Source organism: Hypomesus nipponensis, chromosome 23 (genome assembly GCF_054491055.1).
Source record: "Hypomesus nipponensis isolate SF chromosome 23, ASM5449105v1, whole genome shotgun sequence".
NCBI classification, from domain to species: Eukaryota; Metazoa; Chordata; class Actinopteri; order Osmeriformes; family Osmeridae; genus Hypomesus; species Hypomesus nipponensis.
Window position 1 is genome coordinate 3,742,501 of NC_140383.1, and position 27,762 is coordinate 3,770,262.

The following is a 27,762-nucleotide window of genomic DNA, read 5'->3' on the forward strand; positions in this document are numbered from 1 at the left end:
GGGAAGAAAAGAGGAAAGAGAGAGTCCAGCCGACCCACTTCTTCCCCAGAGAAAGAGAGAGAGAGTTACAGTCCATGGAGCGTGTGGAGTGGGTGTGTCTGTCCCTCGTCCGGCCCCTAACCCTTCGGAGGTATAGATGCTGCAGTTGCAGCTGGCTGCAGCACACCAGCCTGTCCAGAGAGCCGTCCAAGTCCTGAGACCCTGTGCCTCAGAAAATCAGACCAGCCACCAGGTACCACTCTCCAGGCTGCAGACCACAGCAGACCAGACCACCGCAGATAACCTGCAACAGCCAGTCAGCCAGTCAGTAAGTTAGTCAGTCTGGAAGAGCTGACCTTGCACTGTCCTAGCCTACAGCTCTGTTCTCAAAGTGAAATAGATCCCCTTCAGTCAGTCCAGTGCTAATGCTCTTGTGTCGAGTTAGTCCCTAAAATAGTTTTGTTCACCTCGTTGGAGAGATTCAGCTTCATCCAGGAGCCCAGTTCTGAGGCACCTTCTGCAGCTTCAGTCCTTCTTCAGCACTCAAGCTTCAGAGAGGAGGTCCACTTTACCAGAGAGAAGACTTTGTAGAAGATTTCCTGGTCAGCGTTGCGTCATCCCAGCTCACCCAAGCCCCCGGCGGAACGTTCCAGAGCCATGCAGCGCCTCGACACCCTCCTGGTTTTCTGCCTCATCGCAGGAACAGTCCTGACCAGCGGCCCCACCTCTGTCAGGAGGAGCAGAGGTAGGAGACTGATAGGGATGTGTGTGTGTGTGTGTGTGTTCATCATCCTCTCCTGCATGGCACCCCTGTGCACAAGCTCTTCTGACGCAGTATGCATTAGGATTTCATGTTGTGACTATCCCCCTTCTTAAACGTTTGCATGTACATTTTAGATACATTTGTTTGCATTTTTCTATTTGTGTATACATACATGTTTTAGGATTGTGTCATAAGATGGCATGTCAAGCGTCCTCTACGTATGGACAGAATTCTGCCGTGTCAGTGCTTGAGCACTGACAGAACAGAGCAGTTTGTTGTGACTATGTGGCGTGCCTTGAGGAACAAGCGCGATCCTGTCAAATCTGAAACATGAGATCCAGACTGAGTCCGGAGGAATCAGTGTGAAATGGGTAGTAAGCAAGCAGAACTCCAACAATGTTTGCAACATGTTGTGTCTTGGGAATGTTTCGAAATGTAAGGGCTCAGTGCTGTTGTGCAAGAGACCAACGTTAGTTTCCTAATGTTTCTTTTTCTTTTATTGGCATAAAAGTAACTTTTGCTTGCACGGGCAGCTGCGATGTAATTGTATGCTGAGGTTGCTATCTGATAGCTAGTAGTAAACTAATTGAGAGATTGGCAATGACGTTGGTGATGATTGTTACTAGCTATTACATCCAGATGTTTCCCTGACCTCCACGTGCAGGATGAGCTCTATGTTGTCCAGGAGGTTGGTTAACCAGTCGCTCCCCGGAAGATAACTGCATAGCTGTGGAGAGTGTGTGGGTTCTGTGGACTGGAGTAGACTTGGAGAGATCTGGACTGTGCCTTGGGCGTGTGTATGAGGTGACTGTGGTCCATCTACAGCAGAGTCACAGATCTTCTCTGTCCTGAACCTGAGAGCAGCTCTGCTTTCAGGGTGCATCCACTAATGTAGGTCCACATGTGTGGGGATTTAACCGAAATGATGTGGAGAGGAGAGGAGAGGGGAGGAGTGAGGAGAGGAGAGGTGAAGGAAGGGGTGAGAGGGGAGGGGAGGGGAGGGGAGGGGAGGGGAGGGGAGGGGAGGGGAGGGGAGGGGAGGGGAGGGGAGGGGAGGGGAGGGGAGGGGAGGGGAAGGGAAGGGAAGGGAAGGGAAGGGAAGGGAAGGGAGGGGAGGGGAGGGGAGGGGAGGGGAGGAGAGGGGAGGGGAGGGGAGGGGAGGGGAGGGGAGGGGAGGGGAGGGGAGGGGAGGGGAGGGGAGGGGAGGGGAGGGGAGGGGAGGGGAGGGGAGGGGAGGGGAGGGGTGAGAAGATAAGGGTGAGGAGAGGGGAGGGGTGAGAGGAGTGTCCCACTGGTGTGGAGAGAAGTCTTCCTCCCACAATATGAACCTGTATCCAGGACAAAGGTCAGAGCTTTACTCTAACTGTTTCCCAGAAGGGAAAGTTATTGTTGTTATTGTATAACAAGCAAGATAATGCTGCTATTGACTTTTATATTTGTATAATTGGCCCTTTTAAATGTTGTCCAAAAATTGTTTATTGGAAGGGAAATCCAGTGAAATGTTTCAGAGTTTGCATTATTCTAGCAACTCCTCTGTCTCCTCTGTCTCCTCTCTCTCTCCATCTCTTTTTCTCTCACTTTCTTTTACAAACATGTCATAAAAGAGGCCATAAACTGCATCCCGTTCAAACCCCAGACCAGCCCTAGTTGTCTCAGGGACGTCCTCTGATTAGGACTCTCACGACAGATGTGGAAAGCAGCATTTTCCACCAGCCTCTGCCATATTCTCACTAGCACACATACACCCCCCCCCCCCAAAAAAAAAACACACACTGAGACGTATCCACACACACACATACACACACACACCCACACCCCTATCCACACATAAACTCACAGTCACCTGTCCGCAAACACCAATTCACACACTCATACACACCTATCCACCCCCCCTCCCCCCACAAACACACACACACACACACACAAGCAGACCTGGTGGAAACCAAGTGGGGCTTGCCAGCTGCCGGTTGGGCTGGCCTGAGGACAGCTGCTCTCTGTGGTGTTACGGCTCACAGCTTGGCTCACCTGGATGCTGCCCTGGAAGAGACACTGTTCCCTCTGCGGTTCTGCGTGTGTCGTGTTCCTGTCTCGGGAGGAGGGGTTGGGGTTCTCTTGGCTTGCGTCCCCCTCCACAAAATGGGGATGTGAGGTCACAAGTCACAGCAACACATCTTGAAAAGCAGCATGAATGCCTGTGTGCATCTCTGTGTGTGTGTACGTGTGTCAGAATCTTGCCATGGGTTTCCATCCGAACCAGGCCAACACATAGACAAAGTCACAAGGGGTCTCCCCAGCTCTCACATGGACGTGCTGGTTCAGGAGGAGGGTTGGAGGGAGGAGGGCTGGAGGGATGGAGCGAGGAGGGCTAGAGGGATGGAGGAAGGAAGGCTGGAGGGACGCTCTGGATAAGAGAGTCTGCTAAATGACTAAATGTATGGAGCGAGGAGGGCTGGAGGGATGTCTGCAGGATAACAGAGGACAGGCGTGATGGACGGTGTGAAAAAAGATCAAGTGGTGGGAAGGGGAAATAGGACGACTGGGGAGGAAGGGATGGAGGGCTGGAAGAGAGGGGAGGCAGGAGGAAGAGAGGGAAAGATGGAGTCGTGCCACCGGAGAGGGGATGCAGCTGGAGTGTGGTAAGCCCATGGCATTAGCCCCTGACAGGGGGAGATAACATGTGGGAGCACAGGGACCAGCGTGGAGCTGCTATAGGGGAAAGCGTGGGAGATTTCCCCCCCAGGCACGGCCCACACCAGCTGGGCTGCTCTGCAAGGCTGGCCCCCTGCTGAGACCCAGGTCCATGGCAGAGAGAGCGGGCTCACAGAAAGCCAATTCCATTTATCTAATCAACAGTGGCTCTGTTGAATTGGATTCTCCCTCATCGAGCTGAATGTGTGACTGATGGGGGAAAAAAGGAATGAATTCCCTGCTACAACTCTCCTTTCTTCTCCACCTCTTCGCTTCATCCCTCCATCTTCCCCTAGAATGTAGAGGGGAACCCAGTACTGAGCTGCGCAGAATCAGCTCAAGCCTCCATGACTCACACCTGAAGTGTGAGTGTGTGTGTGTGTGTGTGTGTGTGTGATTTTTGGGGTTGTTTGTTTGTGTGCCTGCATGTGTGTGTGTGCGTGCTCATGTACTGCAAGTGTGTCCTTGGAAGTATGCATGTAGCCTAATCAATTTATGATGCAGTTGTCCAATAAATCACGTCGATAAGTCAGCTTTGTGGACAAGAGAGGAAGATACTGGTCACATCCTCGGACAGCCAAGGAGATTTTCCACACTGCAGTTCAAAGACAAACATGTCTCTCATAGCAGAGCCAAGTCTTTGAGGCTCTCGCTGGGTATTGCCTTGCCCCGAGTCAATGGAAAGCCATGTGATGATTCAGCACTGATACCCTGAGAACTTGAAGGTCTCTCTCGCTGTTCCAGAGAAGGAGAGGAGGGAGAGGAGAGACGGATTGGGGAACAAGCTGCCAAGGGGAGCTGGAATGACTGATCGAAAGTAAATAAACCAATGACACACACCAGTGTGACACACCTCTCCTCTCCCATCCCCTTCCCTCCTCTTCCCTTCCATCCTCTCCTCTCCCCTTCCCTCCTCTCCTCTCCGATCCTCTCCTCTCTCCTCCTCTCCCCTTCCCTCCTCTCCTCTCCCCTCCCATCCTCTCCTCTGCTCTGCTCTGCTCTGCTCTGCTCTGCTCTGCTCTCCTCTCCCATCCCCTTCCCTCCTCTTCCCCTCCATCCTCTCCTCTCCCCTTCCCTCCTCTCCTCTCCTCTCCCCTTCCCTCCTCTCCTCTCCTCTCCTCTCCCATCCCCTTCCCTCCTCTCCCCTCCCATCCCCTCATCTCCTCTCCCATCCCCTATTCTCCCTTCCCTTCATCCAGTTTAGTGTTTCCACTCAGGCTATCCAGTGGAAGGGAGTTTGTCTTCCACACATCAGCTCCAGAGGCTCCCCAATGCTCCCTCTCTCTCCTGCTCTGAGTCACTGGGAAGAGGAGGTGCTGGCTGGCTCTTTCCAGGTGTTCTATATTGTTGTGTTCGGCTTTATTTTTGCAGCTGGGAAATCCATTTTAGGGAAAGGGAGAAGCATGAGTTCACACACACCAACAAGCACGCATGTTAACACACACATACACACACCTGTCACACACACACCAACAAGCACGCATGTTAACACACACATACACACACCTGTCACACACACACACACACATACTTTAACATAAACGTAGCCTCCGGCAGTCAAAGTAATAGCACTCAGATGGCATTTACGAAACACATGATTTATTGTGTGTGCGTTGCATAATTAAGACGTGAGTGTTGGACTCGGTTGAAAACAGACGGTGTGAAACATAGATCTCCTTATCAGTGTGTGAAGATGACATTGACATTTTGATAATGAAGAAATGTGCCTTCCAGCCAGGCTTCTGCCTCACTGTTGGACTGATCCTCTCCAGGCTGATCCTCTTAATGACATTCATCATACTGAAGGTGCAGTCCGAGGAGTCCACAGCCACAAGCTGTTCAGCTTCGCTGGTTGTTGTTTACAAACGACTCGGTTGTCAAGATCAGGTCCACAGATGGAGCCTGACAGAGGGATGAGCATGGATCTTAGAATGGTCCAGGGTAACTCTGTGGTTACCTGTGTGTGTGTGTGTGTGTGTGTGTGTGTGTGTGTGTTTGGATGCAGGAGTCCTTGTGTGCACATGTTTATGTGTGGGGTTCCAGTCGGCTCCGTGTGTTCACCACTGCGCTGTTCTATCTCCAGTCGTCATGGAGACACGCAACATTCGAGTCTCAACTTCTTGGAATCTCTGAAGTTGTTCTTGATTCATGTGATATGGCCACACATTGTTCTTATGACCTCCATCCCTCATCGACTGAACCACGAGATGTCAGCGACTCCAAAACAATAAGGGGCAACATCAGTCTTAACTAAGTCTAATCTAGTCGACTGGCACTGACGAGGTTGGCTTGCCTGTTGATGGACGATGGGGCTATTGACTCTCCTCATTTGTCACCTTACTCATTTTCTTCTGGAAAGGCTGATAAGGCTGATGGGTCCTGATTTGTGAAGGCCATGTGGTTTGGCTTTGGTCCCGACAGGGATGAAGCCAATGCCTTGCTTGTTTTGGAGTTCATAAAAAGCTCTTGCTAGAAGCCAGAAGTTTCCTAACAGATTGTAGGCATCCCTCCCATCCTTTTTTGTCATCCTCTTTTGTCATCCTGGAGCCAAGAAGCCGTATTGTTGCTATCGGAAATATGGAGGGAGATACAAAACAAGAGCCTTTTTTTATCAACAGAAACACACAGCTGGTGATGATTCCTGGGCTTGGATCCAAAAACCTTCCTTGGGTTTCCCCTCGTTCTAATGTGTCTTTCTCTGGGGACGGTTTCTTCTGGAGTCTCTTGTTATCCCACGTCTAGCGGTTTTATCTCAACGCTGTCGACGTTGTTTATCAATAATGGATCTTTTGTTTTGTCTTTACAAAGTGGGAGATGTCATGTTTCCTGAATGCATAAATGTTTCCAAAAATAAAGAAACATTTGGGTCTTGAAGATAATGTTCGTAGTTGTTCCACTCCTGGATGATTTATCTGCTGCTGTGTTCAAAGCCCACCAGCTTTTTAATCTTTGAAATCCAAAACCTCATGTTTGCGTATGATTGTGTCTGTCTCACTTAGCAGGTGTTTACTGTACAAACCCTTTTATATCCATTTGAACTATTTCAGCCAGGAATTGTGAGCAGAGGTTTGTGTTGTAGTTGTAGCGTGTATATTTGCTCTCTTGCATGCCTCTGTTTATAAAATAAACAGTGGCTTGAATTCTCATCCCCTCTGGAAGCAAAATATCGGCAACAGAATGGGTGCCAACTTCGTTCCCACAATTACCGCAACGCAAATGGAACAGTGTGTGTGACTCTTTTACATAAAGTGGCATAAACAACAGCATAGTCTATTAAAGAAGGCTCAGCACCCAAAAACGTACTCTATAAAGCGATGTTATTGGGTACTTTAAAAAAACGAATTATCCTTCTCTGTAAAATCACCATTATTCACCACGTTGTACTGCACTCATGTGCGATGGAGAGATGGAGAGAGTCAAAACGGCCAGATGTCCAAAAGTGACAACCTCAGGGACATTAGAGAGAAAGAGAGAGATGGAGAGAAAGAGAATATGTGAAAAAGAAGTGACTCAGCCTTACTAACACCCCCCCCCTCTCCCCCCCCCTCTTCCCCCTCCCTCCCCACCCCCTCTTCCCCCCCCCTCCTCCCCTCTCCCCCCCCTCCCCTCCCCCCCCCCTCCCCTACCCCCCCTCTTCCCACCCCCTCCCCCCTCTTCCCACCCCCCCCCCCCGCTCTGCAGTGAGGCGTCAGAACATGAAGGTGCGCATCAACGCCACGGGCGACACCATCGTCATGAAGTTTGTGCGTCCCAACGAGGACACCAAGCTGGAGGGCTACATCCTGGGCTATGGCAGCAGCCTGTTCTCCAAGCAGTTCATCCAGCTGCCTGAGAACGGCCTGCCCTACGAAACCGAGATCGGTGAGCTTCCTGTGGGGGTGTGTGTGTGTGTGTCTGGGTGGGTGAGTGGGTGTGTGGTTGGGTGTGGATGTGGGTGTGGTTGGGTGTGTGGTTGGGTGTGGGTGTGGTTGGGTGTGGGTGTGTGTGGGTGTGGGTGTGTGTGGGTGTGTGTTACGAAGTGGAGATTTTTATATGAGTCTGTTTGTGTATTCATATGACTTACAGCCTTGCAGGGAGAGATATTGGTGTTGCAGCTGAACCCTTTCCAGGGAGCTGTGGTACACATGTTTTATTTGGCTGTTTGAGTCACGGTCTGAATCGACGACATCCTGTACACTGACAAAACCACACGTGTGGGGCTGAAAACTGCAGCTTTAACCCTCCGCTGACCGAACCCTCCAACTACTCCTTAACTGCACCCAAGCCCTCTCACCCCCCTTCACCAGCCCTCTCACCCCCCTTCACCAGCCCTCTCACCCCCCTTCACCAGCCCTCTCACCCCCCTTCACCAGCCCTCTCACCCCCCTTCACCAGCCCTCTCACCCCCCTTCACCAGCCCTCTCACCCCCCTTCACCAGCCCTCTCACCCCCCTTCACCAGCCCTTCAACACCCATGGTTCCCATCAACAAGTCAATGCTCTTGTCGCTTTCCAATCTGACCCAGACACCTTTGCCTGCCACAACCCCCACCCAGCCTCTGCTCAGAACCCCCCCCCCCCCCAGCCCTCCTCCCCCACGAGCCCCACTGCTGAAGTAAGGAGGGTGCTTACCCCTCTCACCTCTCTCCCCCCCCCACCTCCACCTGCATAGACGCTGAACCCAAGTACCTGATTGCTGTCCAGCCCATCCCAGTCAACGATGTCAAGAAACAATGTTCTGGTAGGGGAGACAGCCCTTTCACTCTGTATATAAATCAATCTATCCATCTATCCATCTATCGATTGATCCATCCATCCATCCCTGGTCTCTCCAGGGAAGGTGAACCTGGAGAAGCCTCTGCACCTGGTGATAGGCTCAGTCAGCCCCACCTCGGTGCTGCTGTCCTGGGGAACCATCCTGAAGACCCCCTACGAGGGCAACATCATGAGCGACTGTCTGGAGGATGGGTGAGTCCACTCACCCACACACACACACACGTGCACACACACACAACAGTCCAAATGCGCACACATACACACACACACACCCACACACTCGGAGGTATATACACACGCATACAATCACACAGGCACACACAAAAACACTCTCCTGACATCCAACCTTCAGAAAATCCCTTATTCATTCCCTGCAAAAAGAGTTGCTTTGGAAAAGCCATTGGTAAAGCTTGACCGCAGAGTGCTTTCCTCTGACTCTCCAAAGTCCAAAGCCCCATTTGGCTTCATAAACTCTTTAATGTCAGTCCCCACGGAACCCTGCTAAACCATGTAACCATGGAACTGGTCGCCATGCTGTCGCCACGGTGACGGAGGAGTATCGTGCCTGTGCTTCCCATCAGCTGAGGGAACCTGCTGATGCTGCTCCTTTGTTGCCAAGGCATCTTACTCAGTTTGTTCGGTTCCAACTGGAATCAAAATAAACGTTTTGACTTTGAATGACTCACATCTGACAAAAATATGAATTTCAATCAGAGTTTGTTTAGCCCTTTTAACAAGCATCAGCATGAATGGTCCAACCCGATGTCTAAGAGGATCCTCCTGCTCTGTCACAGTCACTACACGGTGCGCTACCGCGAGAGGAACAGGAAATGGACCTACCAGACCTGCCCCACCAGCGACACGGTCGTCGACAACCTCAAGCCCAACACGGCCTACGAGTTTGGGGTGAGGCCCAACTCTGAGGACCGCAGCGGAGGGTGGAGCAAGCCGGTTACTCACAGCACCAACATGGGAGGTACGTCTCCTAAATGAGTCCCCCGCTGGAGGTGCATCACATATCTCACCCCCCTCTCTCCAGCAGCGCATTCCTTTTGCATAAATAAGCCGTGTAACTTTAGCTTTCTTGCTGACCTTTGCTATGGGCAACAGTTAACATAAGTGATTAATCAAATGAGTTCCTTTGTACTGTTTGGTAAGGTGTTGCTTGTTTTGCAGAGAAAGCCATGCAGAAACCCTACAAGCCTGTGAAGCCAGTGGTATGTCTTTGAAACCATTTCTACATTTCGGTTGTAAAAACGACTCGGAATTTCATTGTAAACTGTCAATTACTTACATAGTGGCAAAGCAATGGTAGCAAACAGGCTGTCAACAAACAGCAGAGAGTGAGTCCTACCGGTGGAAAGGAGAGCAGAGTGTTTGCTGAGTCTATAACGTGCAGACGAGAGACTGCAGAGGGCCTAAGCTAGTGTGGTCTGGTTTAAGGGTTGCTTGGAGAGGTTTCTTTCCACTCTGGGCCATTGTGGAAACATCTAGACTGCAGCCAGACACTGAGCTGGCCAAGCCCAGACACCGGCCAAGATGGCGAGCGAAGCCAGGAGAGAAAGAAGAGACGAGGAGAGCTGGAGAGCCGGGGACAGGAGAGACGAGGAGAGGGGCCGAGAGGGAGGAGGATGGAGGGCAGAGAGTTCCTGGCTCAGGGTTCCTGGCTGTGCTCGTCGACTGTTGGGTCCGTTGCCTCACGTGCCTGCAGCCCTGAGCGCTCGTAAGCGAACACAGCTGCTGAGCTCTGCCACCACGCTGGCACTTCCTGAGACAGGGAGACTCAGAGCTGCATCCACCCGACAGCTTGGAGTCTCCACATGGAGCAGAGGACCCCACGGGGTTATAGACATTTTAGACATTTAGTCATTTAGCAGACGCTCTTATCCAGAGCGACTTACAGTAAGTACAGGGACATTCCCCCCGAGGCAAGTAGGGTGAAGTGCCATTGCACTTCAACCTTCAACCTTCTGATTCATAGCCCGACTGCCTAACCACTCAGCCATCTGTAACCGAGGAAGAAAGAGAGGGAGAGAGGGGGAGAGAGGAAGAGATTTTCAAGATTCAAGCTATCAGTGTCAAATGTGTCTATCACGGCTGAAACTAACTCTTTCTCTCTCCTCCTCCCAGAAACCCCTCATGGCCGGTCCTCATGTCTTCTTCCCCCCTCGCCACGGTAAGACACCATCGCCTCTCAACCTTGTCTGTGGTCAAACTCACTGAACCTCGCTTTTGTACATCGGCAGAGATTTTACACGACAACCGTGATTTATCGCTGGGAGCAGAAGTCTGTTTCAGCTCTTCATTGTGAACCCGGCTTTAGGGCTCGGCGCTCGAAGAATTTTAACTGGCTTCTGGATTTATCTCTCTGCAGACAGGACTGCATCAACTGTCAATCCTGCATCATCAGCTCCCAATCTACGCTACCCTAACCCTGCTGTTTGTTCTAGGCGGAGAGAGGAGATCAAACTTCTGTGTAACCATGGGAACGTGTGAAATACATTTACGTGTATATTTACGTTCATTTCTGACTCACAACTCTTAGGACTCTCTTTCTCGGCGTACACAGTTACACTCCACAGAGGCGTCGGGACACTGAATGGAACGTTACTTCCTGTTTCTTTCTCAGAACACTCCAGCAAAGGAATGCAATAGCAGCCGCAGTTAGCTACTGATTTTTTTTTTACGTTTGTCCCCCTCCTTTCTCCCCTCCCTCTGTCCTCCCCAGTTGTTCATAACAGGACCCAGGGCAGACAGCCCACGCTCCTCCGACATCCTCTGTCCCCCAGGACAAACATTGGTAAAGATGCCTTCAATGACCCTTAACCCGTCATGACCTTTGACATCTTTACCCAGACACAGGACGTTTTTCCTGGTCAGTTCTCTCAATCAGGAAAAACATCTAGTTTGACCTCCAACCTCTTCTCTGTCTTCTCTTCTCAACATTTTCTCCTTCTTTTCCTCAGGATAACTTCATTCTCTGACTATTTCACCTGCCTCGTAGGGTTTAGACGATATTGTTCTGAAAGACCTCTTTTGACACATCTCAATATCACGTTATGTTCCTCAGCTCCACCAAACGTCACTAGAACCCACTTCCTACCCACTCCCGGACCCACAATGCCTCTGGCCACCCACCAGCCAATCGGTAAACAGCAAGACAGAGTATTCCTAACGCGATAGGCTGACAGCTTGGCTGTGTCCAATCACAGGCTGGAAGGTTTCTCAATCAGACCATCCTTGTTTGTAATTGGCTGCATGAGCTCGATCGGCATGACATGAGTGAGCCCTTTGGAACCCAGAGATATGATCACACCATGTGGGCTTGGGACCCATGGAGGTAGGTTGCCATGCCAGCATGATTGGCTGGTTGGCAGATGGCTGAACGTTCAACGTGTTCACATCCAGACCTGCAGATTCACGGCATTCAGTTTTTACACTTTGGATTTGCATCTATTGAGATTAACTAGTAAAAAGTTGGTTTGCATTGCTGCCTTTTGAACAGGACTTCAGTTTGACTGCAATAGTTAAATCGTGTATAAAATATTCATCATTCATCTAGGTCACGAATACTGCAGCTATTTCAACAGTATGTTTGAGTTAATTAAATGTGTAGGAGCATGAGAGGTCATATGAGAGGTCATATGAGAGGTCACAGGGATTTGGAGGCTGGATGTGAACATGCTGTACCAGCCACATGCCTGCACCGTAGGAGGATGACCTTTGACCTCCCAGAGCAGGAAGTGAAGGTGGAGCTTGTTCACGCCAATGCCTTTCACGTTAGTCACAACCTGAACAGTTTGGTGGCCAGCATCTTTCTCTTCCTCAATCTGTCTGTCTCAGTTCTTAGTCAATTGTTTCTTTAACCATTTATACCTGTATCCATCCATACATCCTGCTGAGAATTCCTCACATTTCCAGTTTTCTGATTTCCGCCATCTCAGTGAAGCTTCTTCTGTGATCCTCCCTCGCTCCTCAGATGAGGTGAGCTGATCTCTTCGCCCTCCTGTCCAGGTCTCTGTCCTACCAGGTGCTTGGCCGGCTCTCTGACACATCAGCAGTCTCAGTCAGCATGCACAGTCTGCACGTCACCCACTGCCATCTCTCTCTGTCTCTCTGTCTCTCTCTGTCTCTCTCTGTCTCTCTCTGTCTCTCTCTGTCTGTCTCTCTCTCTCTCTCTCTCTCTCTCTCTCTCTCTCTCTCTCTCTCTCCTACAGACCGGAGACACACAGAACCTTCTTTTTTTACTGTCTCCTTACCGTACAATCTCACATGTACGCTCTCTGTTTTTCTTCTTCTTGTTGCCCTCTTCCACCTCTCCACTTCTCCTCCTCCGTCTTCAGTGTTTCCCTCTAGGCCCGTCGCTTCAGGAGGTAGGCACAAAACAGTATGTCCCCCGTAAAAAAAATTAAATTGCATAATCTTCCTACCTGCACTCCAAATCTGTCTGTTATGTAACTGAACTCCACAGAACCCAGGCCATGATGCCCAGGCTGACAGGAGGAGGCAGAAACATTACACCCAGCTGATACTCTATCTCTCTCTCTCTCTCTCTGCCCCTCTCTCTCTCTGCCCCTCCCTCCCTCCCTCCCTCCCTCCCTCCCTCCCTCCCTCCCTCCCTCCCTCCCTCCCTCCCTCCCTCCCTCCCTCCCTCCCTCCCTCCCTCCCTCCCTCCCTCCCTCCCTCCCTCCCTCCCTCCCTCCCTCCCTCCCTCCCTCCCTCCCTCCCTCCCTCCCTCCCTCCCTCCCTCCCTCCCTCTCAGGCAGGCTGAGGTAAGGTGAGGCACCTGATCGGATTGAACAATCAATCACGGATGGCCTCGTACTCGTTAAATTCCCCGCCAGAGATCAGTCAGGTCCCGTTAAAACCTCATGGCTCACAGCTCCCTCCTGGCCGGCCCAATGGATTTGAACGGCTGTCATTCCTCCACGTGGAGGCCCTGGTTGCACCGTCTGTGTAGTAACACGGTCGTTACAGTGCAAGCTGCTCCATATGGACTCCTGGCCTTTGAAATCAGAGCCTCTTATCTGAGGCTGGTGCCAGGTAGAGGCAGTCAGAGCCTCTTATCTCAGGCTGGTGCCAGGTAGAGGCAGTCAGAGCCTCTTATCTCAGGCTGGTGCCAGGTAGAGGCAGTCAGAGCCTCTTATCTCAGGCTGGTGCCAGGTAGAGCCTGTTCTTTGAACTGGGGGTTTAGGCCAAGGTAGGGTGGGTCAGGCCTAACATGAACAGCTGTGGATGTCTGCTGTTCTCACCTCGACGGTTCTTCATCGTTTTTGCTGCCTGGACATTATCGGTCCCCTAATCTTGCCGTCTGTCGGTATCTTCTGTCTATGTCTTTCTTCTCGTCTCTTGCTTTCTACATTTCATTTCTGTTGGGTATTATAATCTACCTGTCTCTTTCATAGACAATGTGATTCTTCTTCTGTGGTTTCAAGGTCTTCTTCCCTTCTCTTCTTCACTACAGGAAGTGTAGAGCGGTCTAGATCTTCCCCCTCTTCCTCTGTGGAGGTCCTCCCAGCCTCCCCCCAGCCCACACAAACCCCCATCACCCTGCCCACGCCCATCATCACACACCAGCGCCAGTCCAGGCCCAAAACCAGACCCCAGCCTCAGCCTAATCCCCAGCCCAAGCCCCAGACCCAGGCACAACCACGACCACATCCACAACCTGAACCCCAACATAAACACAGGCCACAAGCACAGCTCCAGCCTGAGGCCAGGCCCCAGCCCCAGCCTCAACCCCAGCCTGAGGCCAGGCCCCAGCCCCAGCCTCAACCCCAGCCTGAGGCCAGGCCCCAGCCCCAGCCTCAACCCCAGCCTGAGGCCAGGCCCAAGCCCCAGTCTGAGGCCAGGCCCCAGCCCCAGCCTCAACCCCAGCCCCAGCCTGAGTCCAGGCCCCAGCCTCAACCCCAGCCCCAGTCTCAGTCAGAGTCCCAATCCCACCCTCAGACCCAGCCTCACTTACGGTCCCAGCCTCAGCCTCGGCCTTGGCCCCAAACTCAAACTCAACCTCAACCAACTAGGGTTCTCCTGAAAGTAGGAGTCCCAACCGGTAAAGATGATATTCTCCCCTCTTATCTTTAGAGACATACATCTCTATACTACAACTTCAACTCCATCATCTTTAGTAAAAGGAAATGCTTTTTTACACAGCTCCCAGCACACCTGTGGTGGGCAATCCTCTCCCAAGACCCGCCCTCGCCTCCGAAAGGGCCAATAGTAACAACCAGCAGGGTAACCATGACAATGTTATTATTGTGCCCAAACATCATCCAATCACCTCATTGGTCATCCATCCACATGAAAACTCCCATTGGTCATCTGAGCTGTCCATCAATCCCTGGATGACCTTCTGTTGTTGCCTCCGCCCATGCACCCTCATCATCTTGTCCTCCGCAGGGCTGTGCATCCCCTCCTCCCACATTTCACTGGAACACCACCCCTTCCCTTCCAAAACCTCCATCCCTCCTGTTCGCCTCCACCACCAGGCTGTCCTCCCCATAGACATAATAAAGAGCAGACGCCGCATTGGCTGCTGGGCGCCAGAAATGCATCCGCCATCTTGGACAGGGCACATTCTGAGTTGCGTAGCATCAGAATAAACAAGATCCCAGCACTGTGCACCATATGTTCGAATCGGTGGACAATCGCAAACACGGCTAGGGGGATGACTTTGCACAAGATTTTACATCACCATACTATTGGTTTTATATTGTGAAAATAATAATAACCATGTCTTGTATCATAGCTACATGTATAACCTTTGCAGCAACGCAAACCACGTGAAAATCAGTTTGGTATTCAATTCAGTATGATTGATTAAATGCGCTGCCAGCTCATTGCCCTCGTCGAGCGGCTGACCTTTCCAAGATGGCGGCCCCACGGCTCTTCAACGCCAGTAGGCAGTAGCGGTCGATGCGGCGTCTACTCAAACCTCCATCTGCAGCTTCCTGTCTCACTCCACACGACCTCTCCTCCTTTCCATGCCGTCTTCCATCCCTTCATTCCTCTGCTATCTCTCAACGCTCCCCATCCTTTCATCCAACTAGGATCTGGGTTTGGACATCCACCTCCCTGTTATCTCTAACGACCCCCCTCCCCGCTCCACCCCTCCTCCTTCTCTCTCTGCACATATAGGTACACGTCACCCGAGGCCCTCAACCAACGCCATGCCTCACTCGCCCTCGGGATCCTCTGTCCCTGCGCCGAGCAGGAACGCCACCTCGCTGCCTCGCAGGCGGGTGTTTCTCTCCTCCAGCCCTAACGTGGCCCGGCCCATCTCTCCACCCAGGAGTGCTGCCAACAACCCTCTCTCCTCCAGCCCTAACGTGGCCCGGCCCATCTCTCCACCCAGGAGTGCTGCCAACAACCCTCTCTCCTCCAGCTCTCCTGGGGGTAACGGAGCAGTACTCCTCCTTCATCCTTTTATCCTCACTCTCTTTCCTCAGCAATACTACCTCAGAGCAATGGAGCAATATCTGAACATACACACACACACACACACACACACACACACTAGCAGACAGGTGGCACAGGGTTTAAATTTACAGCAGGCTACATAACGTGAAACGCCTTCCAATGTGGTCGCAGTTTATCTCAAAGAATACGTGTCCAGAAAGAATCGTACGCGAGTGTGTGGGTCTGTCACCGTCCTGGACCCTGGATTCTCCTGCACCGTCAGGACTCCTCTGTCCTTTCTCCAAGGACCAGACGTTCCCTCCTTCTCCTCCCCGCCCTCGTGCGTCCGTCTGTCTGTCACGCTCTTCCACATGTGTGCTCTGAAAGCGCTTCTCGTTGGCGTGCGCTTCACGCTTCGGCCTCGAGGAACAGCGTCTGTGCCTCCAGGGGTCAGGGTCGTTAAACGTGATTTACGTTCCTGCAGGCAGGAGCCCGTGGGACGGATGGCTGCCCGGTGTTCTGGACGTACAACGGCCAGGACGGCCAGGACACACACCGCATTTACACCGGCCGTGCCAAGCTAAGCAGCAGGCAGGGCCAGATACACCACCACAGCCTGCCACACACACACACACACACACAGTCACACACACACAGTCACACACACATACTCAGTGAAAGACAGAAAGAAAGACAAATGAAAGGGAAAGACAGAATAACAGAAAAGTTGTAAAAAGGATTAACAACATGAAGAAGACAGACAGCTTTTGAGTCACGACAGGCTTGTCTGTATATCTTCGGTTTGCATGCCCAAGAGGATTCAAACTGTTGCAAACAACAGACTTTTACCTGTGTATTCTTGGAAGTTTTTAAAACGGAATTTGAAAACAGAATTGATGTGCTAGATATCGGAGGATGATATCGAGGATGTTTAGTTACTCGCTGAAGGTCCTTCAAGTGTCCTTTTGGGAATGTGAATGAAAGATCCACTCTGAACTTGGTTTACAACCAGCCTCCCTCCCTGCCATCCTGTCATGTTCTTAACGTGTTTCTTGACATGTTAACGAGGCATACCGGCGTGTTTAACAAGTCCTCTCCTCCTTCTACAGCTGACGGGGAACGTCACAAGGGTCTGGGTCTGCCTAAGCCAGTGGTGTGGTCCAGACATAGACCTTTGGGTAACAGAGACCTTTCCCTCCCAGTGTCCATCACACTAACCTGTCTCCACGCCCATTCATGTTCTGTGATTTGGCAGCCCGAACTGCCCATCACTTTAATTGTCCAACCCCGGTCCGTGTCTGTCGTTGTGGGCGGGGTCAACTTGCTTGTGTCCTTGTCACGTTTGGTTGAGAGCACGACTGAGATTGAAGCAGAATCCCTCTGTACTTCTGCCAAGCAGGATTCACAGGCAATTAGGATCTGCCAATCGCGTCTGAGGTTGTGATTGGCCCAGAGGCCAGTGTGTCCCTCCCCCTGGTCTGAGAGCCCTGGTTCAGTCTCAGTCACAGCTGTTGTGTGTTAATCCTGGAAACTAGGACAGTTCCAGAGGTCTTCAAGGAGCCGCAAGGCTGACTGGAAGCAACTCTACTGTATAGAGAATGTTCCCTTTGTTTCTGCCTGTCCCTGCACGCATACACACACGCATACACACACACACACAGACACACACACACTTGCACACTGCCCTCACCTGTTACACTAACCACCAAACCTACCTCAAACATAAAGGTAACTACCAATGGAACACTCTAACTCAGATGCACCATGTGATTCGACAGAGTAAGCCTATCGTTGACTTACCAATCAGTCAAATTCACTATCCCGGCCATCTAGGTGATGTCATGTCATGGTGTGTCTTGTCTTGGTTTTGTCTGTGTCCTGTCTGTCCCACGGTCCTCCTCAAGCAGAGCCTGCCTTGTGTTCTTCCACGCTCCAGGTTTCTCCTTGTGCTTCCCATCACGCTGCTGACCCTCTCATGCGGTGTGGCGTCGACTGCCACCCTTCTCTGTTTGTCCTCGTGTTTGTCTTTGAACGTGAGCGCAGATCCCAGAGCTGCCAGCTTAGCAGGGAGAAGATGGAGAGAGTAGAGTCGTTAGCTGATCCAGCCCGCCATCGGTTCGCTTCCCTGCTGCCACCAGGAGGACTGTGATGATGTTGAGCCGTGCGGTGTGTTTCTTGGCTGGCCCCGCTGAAGCTCTGGTTTTTGACTGGAGAGTTTTCTTGGTGTCTCGCCGGTGCAGCGAGGACTCGGGGGTTCAGACGGCTGCTGGGGGCTTTTAGCTCAGAGGGGAACTGAGCTATGGATGGCCCATCAGAGCAAGAGAGCCGTGCAACGAATTCCAGCGAAAAACCGGATCCTGTTTGTGATGGCATTCCGAAGCGGGGTCCTATGCGACCGTAAAGTTGTTGAAGACTGTGTTCAATGGACTCGCTAATGAGAAAACATGACACCATCTCCTGGCTTCAAAGCATGGTAGAAAACTGAGGAGGATATTTTTGGTCTTATTCGTCCTTGTTAGATTATTGTTGAGAATCCCCACCATTAGCCTCACAGCTTGCGAAAGATTTTACATCCTGTCGCTAATGTAGAAAGGTCAGTTTGACAGTAAAACTGAGTTGATTCTCCTGATTCTACCCAGGTCCTGTTTTTTCAACGGTAGCCTTTCTGGAAGGAGAACAATAGTGTGTTTGTTAGGAATTTGGCCACAGTTGGTCCACAGCATTAATTGAGACCAGGTTTCTGACTTTTTCCTTGAGAAGATACAAGAACTTGTGTAAAAACATTATAAGGTCTTTTTACTCTCCTCTTAGAATCCTTGTGTGGTTTTCTTTAGTTTTATCCCTTCAATGTTATTCTTCTGGTTGATTTTTTACAGGATTTGGTTATGGTCTTATGTTTCGAAGGTTATTAGAAGTTGACGTGGTCTGCGTTAGTCATTGAGCGGGCCTGTTTGCAGCAGGGGGATCCTCAGGAGACATATCAACATTTTAAGATCCAATCTTCCTGGCTTTTACAGTTTCTTAGCTCCTACTCCAGTTGGAACCGCGCCAACCTTTCTCTGTAACGTCGTCAATCCTACCTGTGACTGTCCTTCATTAAGCATCCTCCATGTGTCTGCTTTTGCCTTCATCTTCTCCAGAGTTACATCCGCTCGTTCACTCCACCTTCATCTGCAGTCAGCAGTGTCGGCGATCTCAGTGTCACAGCGGCGTGCGCCATTACATTTGTAGTCTCTAACCCTGCGCTGGACTCTCTTTCCCAGGCACCCCTGCAGTCCTGCGGCCCTCTTCTCCTGTCAACAAGAGGACCAACCTGGTGGGGACACCAGGGGACAAGGGTGAGGGTTCCAGCCATCAGAGACAACTGGCATCTGCACTGTTCACATCTGCACTGACTTCTCCTTTAGGCTCTGCAGATGTTTCACTGAATGACTGAGTGCTGAACATCACTGCACCACAGCTAAATTGTTTCACGTTCTCTTTGAAAACAGATTCGCTAACTCACACCTACTTTGCCTTAGTAGACAACTATTTGGAGAATGTTTGTGCTGTTAGTAGTAGTTACTTTGTTGATTTTATCAATGGCAGATTCGGAAGTGTTGATGTTTCAGAGTTGTTAACGCTACAGGTTCCAGATGGTCTCATTTGTTATCAACCCGTTTCTATGAACACGCTTCTTCATTTCAGCTCTGTGTTCTGCCAGATGCTCTTGTTTCCTACAGTCCAAACAGCTTCATTTGCACTTGCGTGTCTGTGTACGTGTGTTGCGGGGTGTGAGAGACAGATGAGAATGCAAGCCAACGTTCATCCGTGCATACCCAGTCTAACACATTTTCAGAAATGCCATAGTTACGATGCAGTCTAACAGAATTTTCAGCTGACAGAAGAAAACCCTCGCAGATATTAATGTCTGCTATTGCTGCTGTAACTGTACACTGTCAACACTTGGAGGTCACCTGACTAATAACCACCTTCTTATACCCCTTCCACTGCTCCTCCTCCCCCTGTTCCTCTTCCCCCTGCTCCTCCTCCTCCTCCTCCTCCTCTTCCACCTGCTCCTCCTCCTCTTCCACCTACTCCTCCTCCTTCTCCTCCTCTCCCTGCTCCTCTTCCCCCTGCTCCTCCTCCTCCTCTTCCCCCTGCTCTTCCTCCTCCTCCTCCTGCTCCTTCTCCTACTCTCCCTGCTCCTCTTCTCCCTGCTCTTCCTCCTCCTCCTCCTCCTCCTCCTTCTCCTCCTCTCCCTGCTCCTCTTCTCCCTGCTCTTCCTCCTCCTCCTCCTCCTTCTCCTCCTCTCCCTGCTCCCCTTCCCCCTGCTCTTCCTCCTCCTCCTGCTCCTCCTCCTCCTCCTCCTGCTCCTCTTCCCCCTGCTCTTCCTCCTCCTCCTTCACTCAGACAAACCCATGGACCTGAAGCAAGGAGACAAGGCCTCCATCTTGAAGCCGTTCCCTGTGACAGTCAAGACTCCCAAACAGGAACGCAGACAGACGACCACGCTAGCTCCCGTCATTAACGGTAGGACCGAGGTTGTAAACTGTTGTGACTGTGGTCTCAGCATGAGAGACGAGCCAGCACACCTGAATGTGTGTGTCTGTGTGCGTGTGCACCTGTGTGTGTGTGCGTGTGTAAGTGTGTATTTGTACATGCATTAGTGCTATTTTCACATTATGAACAGGTATTTACAAGCCCTGGCAGTAAGTTAGGCTGTGTGTGTGTGTTTGGCATTATTGAGAGAGAGACAGACAGCGAGAGACAGAGCAGGTGTTGCCTGGTGACACACACAAATACACCTTGCCATAGTTATTGACTCACACACCCATCCCCCCCCCCCACACACACACACACACACACAAACGCAATAACTACTTACTGCTTTCACCACAAGACAAGGACACATGGACCAAATAGAGAAAATAAACTTGAAGTTTTCCTCCCTTTCTCCTTCTGTTCGTTTCTGAAGGCAGTCGCTTTGACATGGGGGACAACTCCTCCGTGTTCAGCTCCCTCCCCGCCTCCGAGGTAGACGCCATGGGCAAGAAGCGCTTCGTTGGTGGGTCACCAGTCTCACTCCAGTACACTCACTATGGAAGTCAGACTCCACACACCTCCACACACCTCCACACCCCTCCACACACACCGACACTCCTCCAGGCTCACATACACCCACACCTCCACACACACACACATACACCCACACCTCCACACACACACACATACACCCACACCTCCACACACACACACACATACACCCACACCTCCACACACACACACCTCCACACTCTCACACACCTCCACACACACCTCCACACACCTCTAAGTGACCTGTGCCCCCCCCCCCCCCCCCCCCCCCCCCGCCCCCCTCGTCCTGCAGCTCCTCACGTGATCTACAAGACGGACAAGAAGCCGGACGAGCCGTGTTCCATCACTAACTCCCTCAGTTTCTTCCCCGAGGAGGAGGGCGGGGGGCACAACGTGACGGGGCCCCCCCGCACGTCCCCCTCTAACCTGACCGTGGTCACCGTGGAGGGGTGCCCGTCGTTCGTCATCCTGGACTGGGAGAAGACAAACGACACCACGGGTGAGAGGCCGTCTCCTCCTGAAAGGACCAGTACCAACGTGTCCGCTTAACTCTGGCGTGAGCTCAATCGGATGTTGTGCAAGCACAGATGAATGTGTCCGATCTGTTCGTCGTGAGTCGACTTTCCATGTTAACTTAGTGTCAATTTTTTTTTTAACTAAACGGTCTCAGTGGTTTGCTTTACATTTGGAATCATTTGTAGAATTATAAAAATGTGTTTGCATGGATTTTTTTTTTCAACATATGTGTTCTTAACTCGTTCCACACTATGCAAGATTAAAACTTGCGGTCGAGAAAGGGTTAAGTTCGTCTGCGCGAGGACCTCATTATACAATAGGACCATCTGGTCTGCATCACGTTTTATGACCTGACAATATTAACATGTGGAGAGACAGAGGTGGGGGCCTCATGTTGCTTTACGCCTGCAGGCCGTCCTAGTGAACACCATCCTCATCCTTACCGTCCTGACTTCAAGTTGAACACTTGTCTCATTAAGACTCTCCACTCAATTATAGAGACCTTTCTTCATTTAATATTGCATCTGTATGGTATTAGCGAAACTGTAAAAGCTCAAATGGTTTGTAAAACGAAGACAGAATATGAGAGCTGGTTGTTTAATTAAATTTGATGTGTGTGCGTCTGTTTCCTGTTCTTGTTTAGAGTATGAGGTCATTTCAACAACCACCGGACCCAATGGAGAGGAGGTTTCCATTCTGACCACCAACCAGACACACACCGCCGTGGAGAACCTCAAACCAGAGAGCAGGTATGTCTCTAACCTCCAGCCAATCAGGTCGGGTCCATCTTCTGGGAGCCAGTTACTTATCATCAGACCAAAAAGACATGCATCAAGTCTGTCAGAGAATAGAATTGCCAGGTCTGTGCTGACCATCAAACTGTTGTTTCAATTGGGATTTGCTGCACACTCACATTGTCCTGCTCGACCAAGTGGGGGTGGAGTTTGAACCTAGTCACGGGCCAACATTCTCAGCTGCTATAGTATAGTTGTGAGTATGGATTCTGAGGTGGAGCAGGGATGGGCGGGTTTAACAGCGTTTTAATCTGCCTCTGGCTGACATCTACTCCGAGTGTCCACATCTGGAATGTACCCAGGGCAGAACCAGAACTGAACTGAGCCGCTGGCTCTGACTTAGACCCACCAGAACATCTGTGTGTGTGAGTGTGTGTGTAAGTGTGTGTGTAAGTGTGAGTGTAAGTGTGAGTGTGTGCGCGCACGTGAGAGAGTGAGAGCACTGCCCTGAACTCAAGGCTGTCTAGAGAATAAAACTATCAAGTGTCACAGGGCTCACAGTTCTGGAGAGGAGGAGGAGGATAAACCTGAGCTCCACAAAAGTTACGATGATGGGGAACAAGAGTGACTCGCCCCTCCATCACACCCTTCTCCTGTGGACGTGGAATCTCCAGTTAACTACCTGTGGATTCAAACGACATTCCTCTATCCCTCTGGGAAAGCCATCACCACTGCAATAGGAACTGACAGTATTAAAACAGGGAGAATGTGGATTTTGGAGGGACTGTGGTACGTCTGTTGAAAAGAGTCCATGTCGATTTTTTTCTTATTCACCTTTCTCCTTTCTTTCAGTTATGAGTTCACAGTGAAGCCCAAGAATGAGTTGGGAGCTGGGCCAACCAGTGACCCTGTCTCCTTTAGCACGGAATCAGGTCAGTATCAGGACACACACACACTCTCACAAACACCACACACACAAACAAAATGTCACAAGGTACTGGACTGGAGGTTCAAAATGAGTGACACTTGAGTTTAGTTTGGGATACAAGATGGTAAAATAAGTATATAATATAATATAATAAGAGTATCACACATTGCCTGTTAAAGACTGCAGCTGAGCTAATCACATTCAAGTAAGAATGATATCTTCCTGTTATCTTTACAAGCTACACCTTCACCACAACTTTTGGAACCACCTAATTAGTTGAGAATAAACAAAGATTCTGTTTAATTATCACTAGCGCATTAGCTAGCGGTAGTAACTATTTTTTTTTCAATTGGTTTTATGTTTCACAAGTAATGTGTTGCCCATAAGGGATCCCTGATTACACGCTAACACAAATGTGTTGATGATTAGTGCCTTGTTTATAGCAGCGCTTACTTTTACAACAAAGTGTGCAGCTAATTAGCCGTCAACTATTAGCATTGCTTAACATATCAGAGGTGTGTAATTAGCTGTAATTAGGCTAATGATTTCAACATGCTCCCCTTAAGTAACTATTGGCTATCACTTGAGCTTGACAGATTACTCTGGGTGTGTGCGTGTGTGTGTGTGTGTGTAGGGGGGGTCAGCCTGTCAGAAACAGTCAGTTTCTCTTTCATCAGGGGCCCGATCACAATGCAGGCCTTGCACCAAGATGGCGCAACTACAGAATACACATGTTATGGTTCCATCCACAACGAGAGAAAAAACACAAATGACTCATTTGAGAAAATGTCAACACTCCAATTAAAAGTCCACAGAGAGTAATTAGTTTGGTTGTGTTGAGGCTCAAAATATGTTATGTTGTCATGTAGCAAGGATGTGGCCAGGAGCTCCTATTATGTGGCTGTTCGCCATAAGACAACAGAACTATATTTGACTGCCAATCCATCTGGCAGCCATTCCCAAAGCTGCCTCCTGGATATACCTGCCGTCTCGTTGACCGGAATCAAATATTTGTTTGCGTCCCTTGTGCAGCGGACCCCCGGGTGAGTGAGAACGTTTCAGGGAAAGACGCCATTTGGACTCAGTTCCCCTTTAAGTCGGACGCCTACTCCGAGTGCAACGGGAAGCAGTACGTCAAGAGAACCTGGTACCGCAAGTTTGTTGGCATCCAGCTGTGCAACTCCCTCCGCTACAAGATCTACCTGAGCGACTCGCTCACTGGTGAGTACCTGCCTGGAATACCTGCCTGGCCTTGGGGCCTGGAATACTGTACCCATCCCTGTCTGGCCTAAGGCATGGAATACCTAGCAACTGAAAGCAAACACTTTCAAAGTTCCTGTATTTAAATATGGTGATACTGTTGCCTCAGGCCCTGACCCCTAACCCTAGACCTTTGTCCACTCTGCAGGGAAGTTCTACAACATCGGGGACCAGACAGGGCACGGAGAGGACCACTGCCAGTTTGTAGATTCCTTCCTAGACGGGCGAACAGGGACTCAGTTACTGGCTGACCAGCTCCCTCACAGATCAGGTGCGTTGCTTAGCAACCCCCCTCCCTCACAGATCAGGTGCGCTGCTTAGCAACTACAGCTGGACACCAGCATTACCCCCCTCACCGTCACAGAAAATCTTTCCCGATATAGGATACCATGGTCGAAACACTTTGGCACAATGTGCTTCTCTGTTGAATGTCGAAAGATGTTAAGTTACAAAACAATAGAATTCCAAATGTCTCAAGGTTCTTTGTCCGGTTGTGTTCCAGGGTTCTACAGGGCAATGCGCCAGGAACCTGTCAGCTTTGGAGAGATGGGAGGAAACTCCCACATTACCTACGTAGGCTGGTACGAGTGTGGCACACCCATCCCCGGGAAGTGGTGAGGGCTGTCCGACATGATGCCTGACTGGAAAATCAGCTTACCTGGGCGGAAGGAGAACTGGAGGGGGGGCCCTCGGAGATGTGGGTCTCTCCCTCTTGTAACCTTTGACGACCGTAGACCAATCACCGTCTGTCTGTCGAGGCTGGGTCCCGCCCCCCCCCCCCCCTCCCTATGTATAAAAATGTACAGAACCAATCAGCATCATGGAACTATATTGAGGACTTTCGTAATAATATCTCCATCAGTCTCACTTCACTATCAAACACGACGTCAGAGGGCAAGGAGAAGAAGAAGCGTGTGTGATTTCAAAGTGAATCAAGACGTTAATTATGAACACAGAAAAATAAGAACATGCTAGGAAGCAGGCTCCCTGAAATGTATTAGCTTGTAGGATGTTATTTATCAAGGCTGTGCTATTAAACCTCCCAGGGTGGGTCACTCTGACAGTATCTTTTTAGAATGACAGCAGAAGCCTGAAAGCATGAATCTACTCTTCTTCACTCAAACACACACACGTTATGTAGAATAAAGCACACACACGCACACACAAGATGCTTCAGGGTTCCTGCAGGTTTCAATAAGTCTGATTTAAGATGTTTTAAAAACATTTTAAGACCATAAAGATTGAAATTTAAGACCTACACAACGCATTACCCAAAAAATATTCCAATCAAAGAAATTCTGAAAAAATCACATTAGTAACCTAATTTAATTACTAAGTATTAGGGGTGGGGGAAAAAATCGATTCACATATGAATCATTATTCAGTCTTCTAGCGATTCACATCGATTTAAAATTATTTTTAATTTTTATATAAGCATATATTGAATCACAATTTGATTAAAAATCAGTAATCAAATTTTTGTTATCAAATATTGACCCCAAGAATCAAATCAAATCGTGACGTACCAAAAGATTCCCACCCCTAATAGATGGTAAGCTTCACATTTCTGTTTAATATTTAACCGTTGCAGAAATAAATAAGTCTATTCAAGAAAAGTCTACTTATAGTCGCTGTATTTCGTGAACGAGTTCTTAGAAATTCTTCAGCAAACTTTCAATTGTTTTGTAAGTATGATTACAAGGCAGAGTATTCTGTTTTATAACTTGGCATTAGCAGAAACAAAACGTACATTGTCCTTCTTGTAGAAAGTAACCTTGCAGGAAACCTCTGTGGCTCAGTGGGTAAACATGTGTACCATCGAGTCTACTGCCAAACACCATGCCCCTAGTTCAAATCTCGCTCAAACCAATTGATAATTCATTTAACTGATATCAGTTAAGTAAAATATATGTTATATCCAAATGTAGAAGGGGGGACCCTGTGGTGTAGTGGGTTGAGAACACGGGCCAACAACTCAACAACCTGGGTTCAAAACCAGTGCACAGTGTAGTGCCTAACACATCCATGGGCACAGATCCCTGTAACTGCAGCACACTCCCTGACCCTCCAGATCTCAACCGTCTCTCCCAACGATCTTTCCAGGTACCCAACTGTCCCACCAGGAAAGGCTTAAACCAAGAGTCTAAATATCAATTTACCTTTTATCAGTTTGATTTGTAAGTCAAGTTTTATTTATAAGCCAAAGAGCAAACTTTGAGCTGTAAGAAGATCCTTCAACCAGATTTGAACACAAGACCCCTAACACAACAGCCCACATCCTTAACCACTGAGCTATCAGGGATCATAACAATCTCCACCATCTGGTTGAAACAAACTGCAGAGTTGGGGTGTCAGAAAACCAGAAGAAAGCAGGGCTCCCCTGTTAATTCACTGGGTTAGTGTGCATGCTCTTTCAGAAATGCCGGGTCAGTACCGCAACAGCCTGGGTTCAAATCCAAATGTTAAATTGTTTATTTTAACTTAAAAGTGACATTGTGGTCATGTGAGATATGGGACTTCACCTTCACATAGTTTCATAAATATCATCTCTCTCCTCCACCAAATGCTTGTTAATCTCAGGAAAATTATCTTAAGTTTAGTTTGGTTAGAAACAAAGTGCAAAATATACAATGATAATCGGGGGGGTCAGCTTCTTCTCCAGGGTGTAAATTAATTTCTACGATTACAGATAAGAACGATATATAAATGTGTCGACCCCCCCGACCAGTTGTTTTTACCTCTTTTGGGGGGTCCAAGTCTTCATTAGGGTTAGCCCCCCCGTCATTCGAACCCTTTAGACCCTCGTCCCTCTAGAGGAACTCTCAAGCTCCTCTTTGTAGGCTACAAATCAATACTTTTTTGCTACTTCGTAATAACTTTCTGCGGCTAGAGTTTCTGGAAATGAACGAGGGTAAAACCTTTTTTAGACCTGACTAAATGAATTTTAAGACCATGGAAGAAAATCTGTCTGTTTTAAAATACTTTTTAAGACCCCGCAGGAACCCTGATGCTAGTTTGACACAACACACAATACTTTACACACTGTTCCCTCCATATCGATCCTAAAGGGGTTAGCAATTGCTATTTGCACAGCATCAACTCATATTTCTATGTATAATAATGTGACTGAACAATTTCTCTAAGGAATTAAGTAAAAAAAAAAAAAAAAACCTTATATTTGGTATTTACATATAATTCCTTATTTGTGAGACCATATCGATATCAGTGTTTAATGACAGGAAGACAAACTGACACTGACGAAGCAGAGCTGAGGGATCCAAGGTTTCACTTGGAACTGACAGAATCAAGTAATGATTTGAATATCTCCACCAAGATCACATTTACTTCAGTGAAGGGAGATGGCTTTAAAATAGGTCTTCATCTATAACTTTAAGATGGAGTAGCTGTGTGTGTTTTCAACAACCTTAAAAGTTATGTTTGATCTGGTGACAGGTTTGCGACAGACCTATTCTTTTGAGTTCCTAGAATTGAGAAAAGATGAAATATCGATGTATATAAATGTCGTTCGACATGGAAGCCAGTTGCCAGGGGAGGGGACATTTGTACAGTTGCTACATATGACTGCAGTTGACATATTTTTTTGATTCAGACAATGTACAATCATCCCTGTATCTATTTTCTAAAAATAAATCTTAAGTATGGTTA

The 27,762-nt window shown here is 49.4% G+C and overlaps 1 protein-coding gene across 6 annotated transcripts; it reads left to right on the forward strand.

Annotated features, from left to right (window-relative positions):
- The first annotated feature begins 46 nt into the window (after positions 1–46).
- Positions 47–27,762, forward strand: abi3bpa (ABI family, member 3 (NESH) binding protein a). Of its 6 annotated transcripts, XM_084689114.1 has the most exons (22): positions 47–724; positions 7,112–7,291; positions 8,081–8,149; positions 8,244–8,376; positions 8,979–9,160; positions 9,361–9,401; positions 10,315–10,360; positions 10,913–10,984; positions 11,255–11,332; positions 13,649–14,236; positions 14,338–14,418; positions 15,322–15,579; positions 16,692–16,760; positions 18,846–18,920; positions 19,975–20,094; positions 20,540–20,629; positions 20,951–21,157; positions 21,818–21,923; positions 22,761–22,840; positions 23,869–24,057; positions 24,245–24,367; positions 24,599–27,762. In XM_084689114.1, the coding sequence occupies exons 1-22, from the start codon at positions 637–639 to the stop codon at positions 24,712–24,714; spliced, it is 2,991 nt and encodes a 996-aa protein (XP_084545240.1). In that variant the 5' UTR covers positions 47–636; the 3' UTR covers positions 24,715–27,762. The 6 variants fall into 6 exon arrangements, with proteins under 6 accessions (XP_084545240.1, XP_084545235.1, XP_084545236.1 ...); XM_084689109.1 differs by lacking the exons at positions 13,649–14,236; positions 14,338–14,418 and having other exon boundaries at positions 59–724; XM_084689110.1 differs by lacking the exons at positions 10,913–10,984; positions 13,649–14,236; positions 14,338–14,418 and having other exon boundaries at positions 60–724.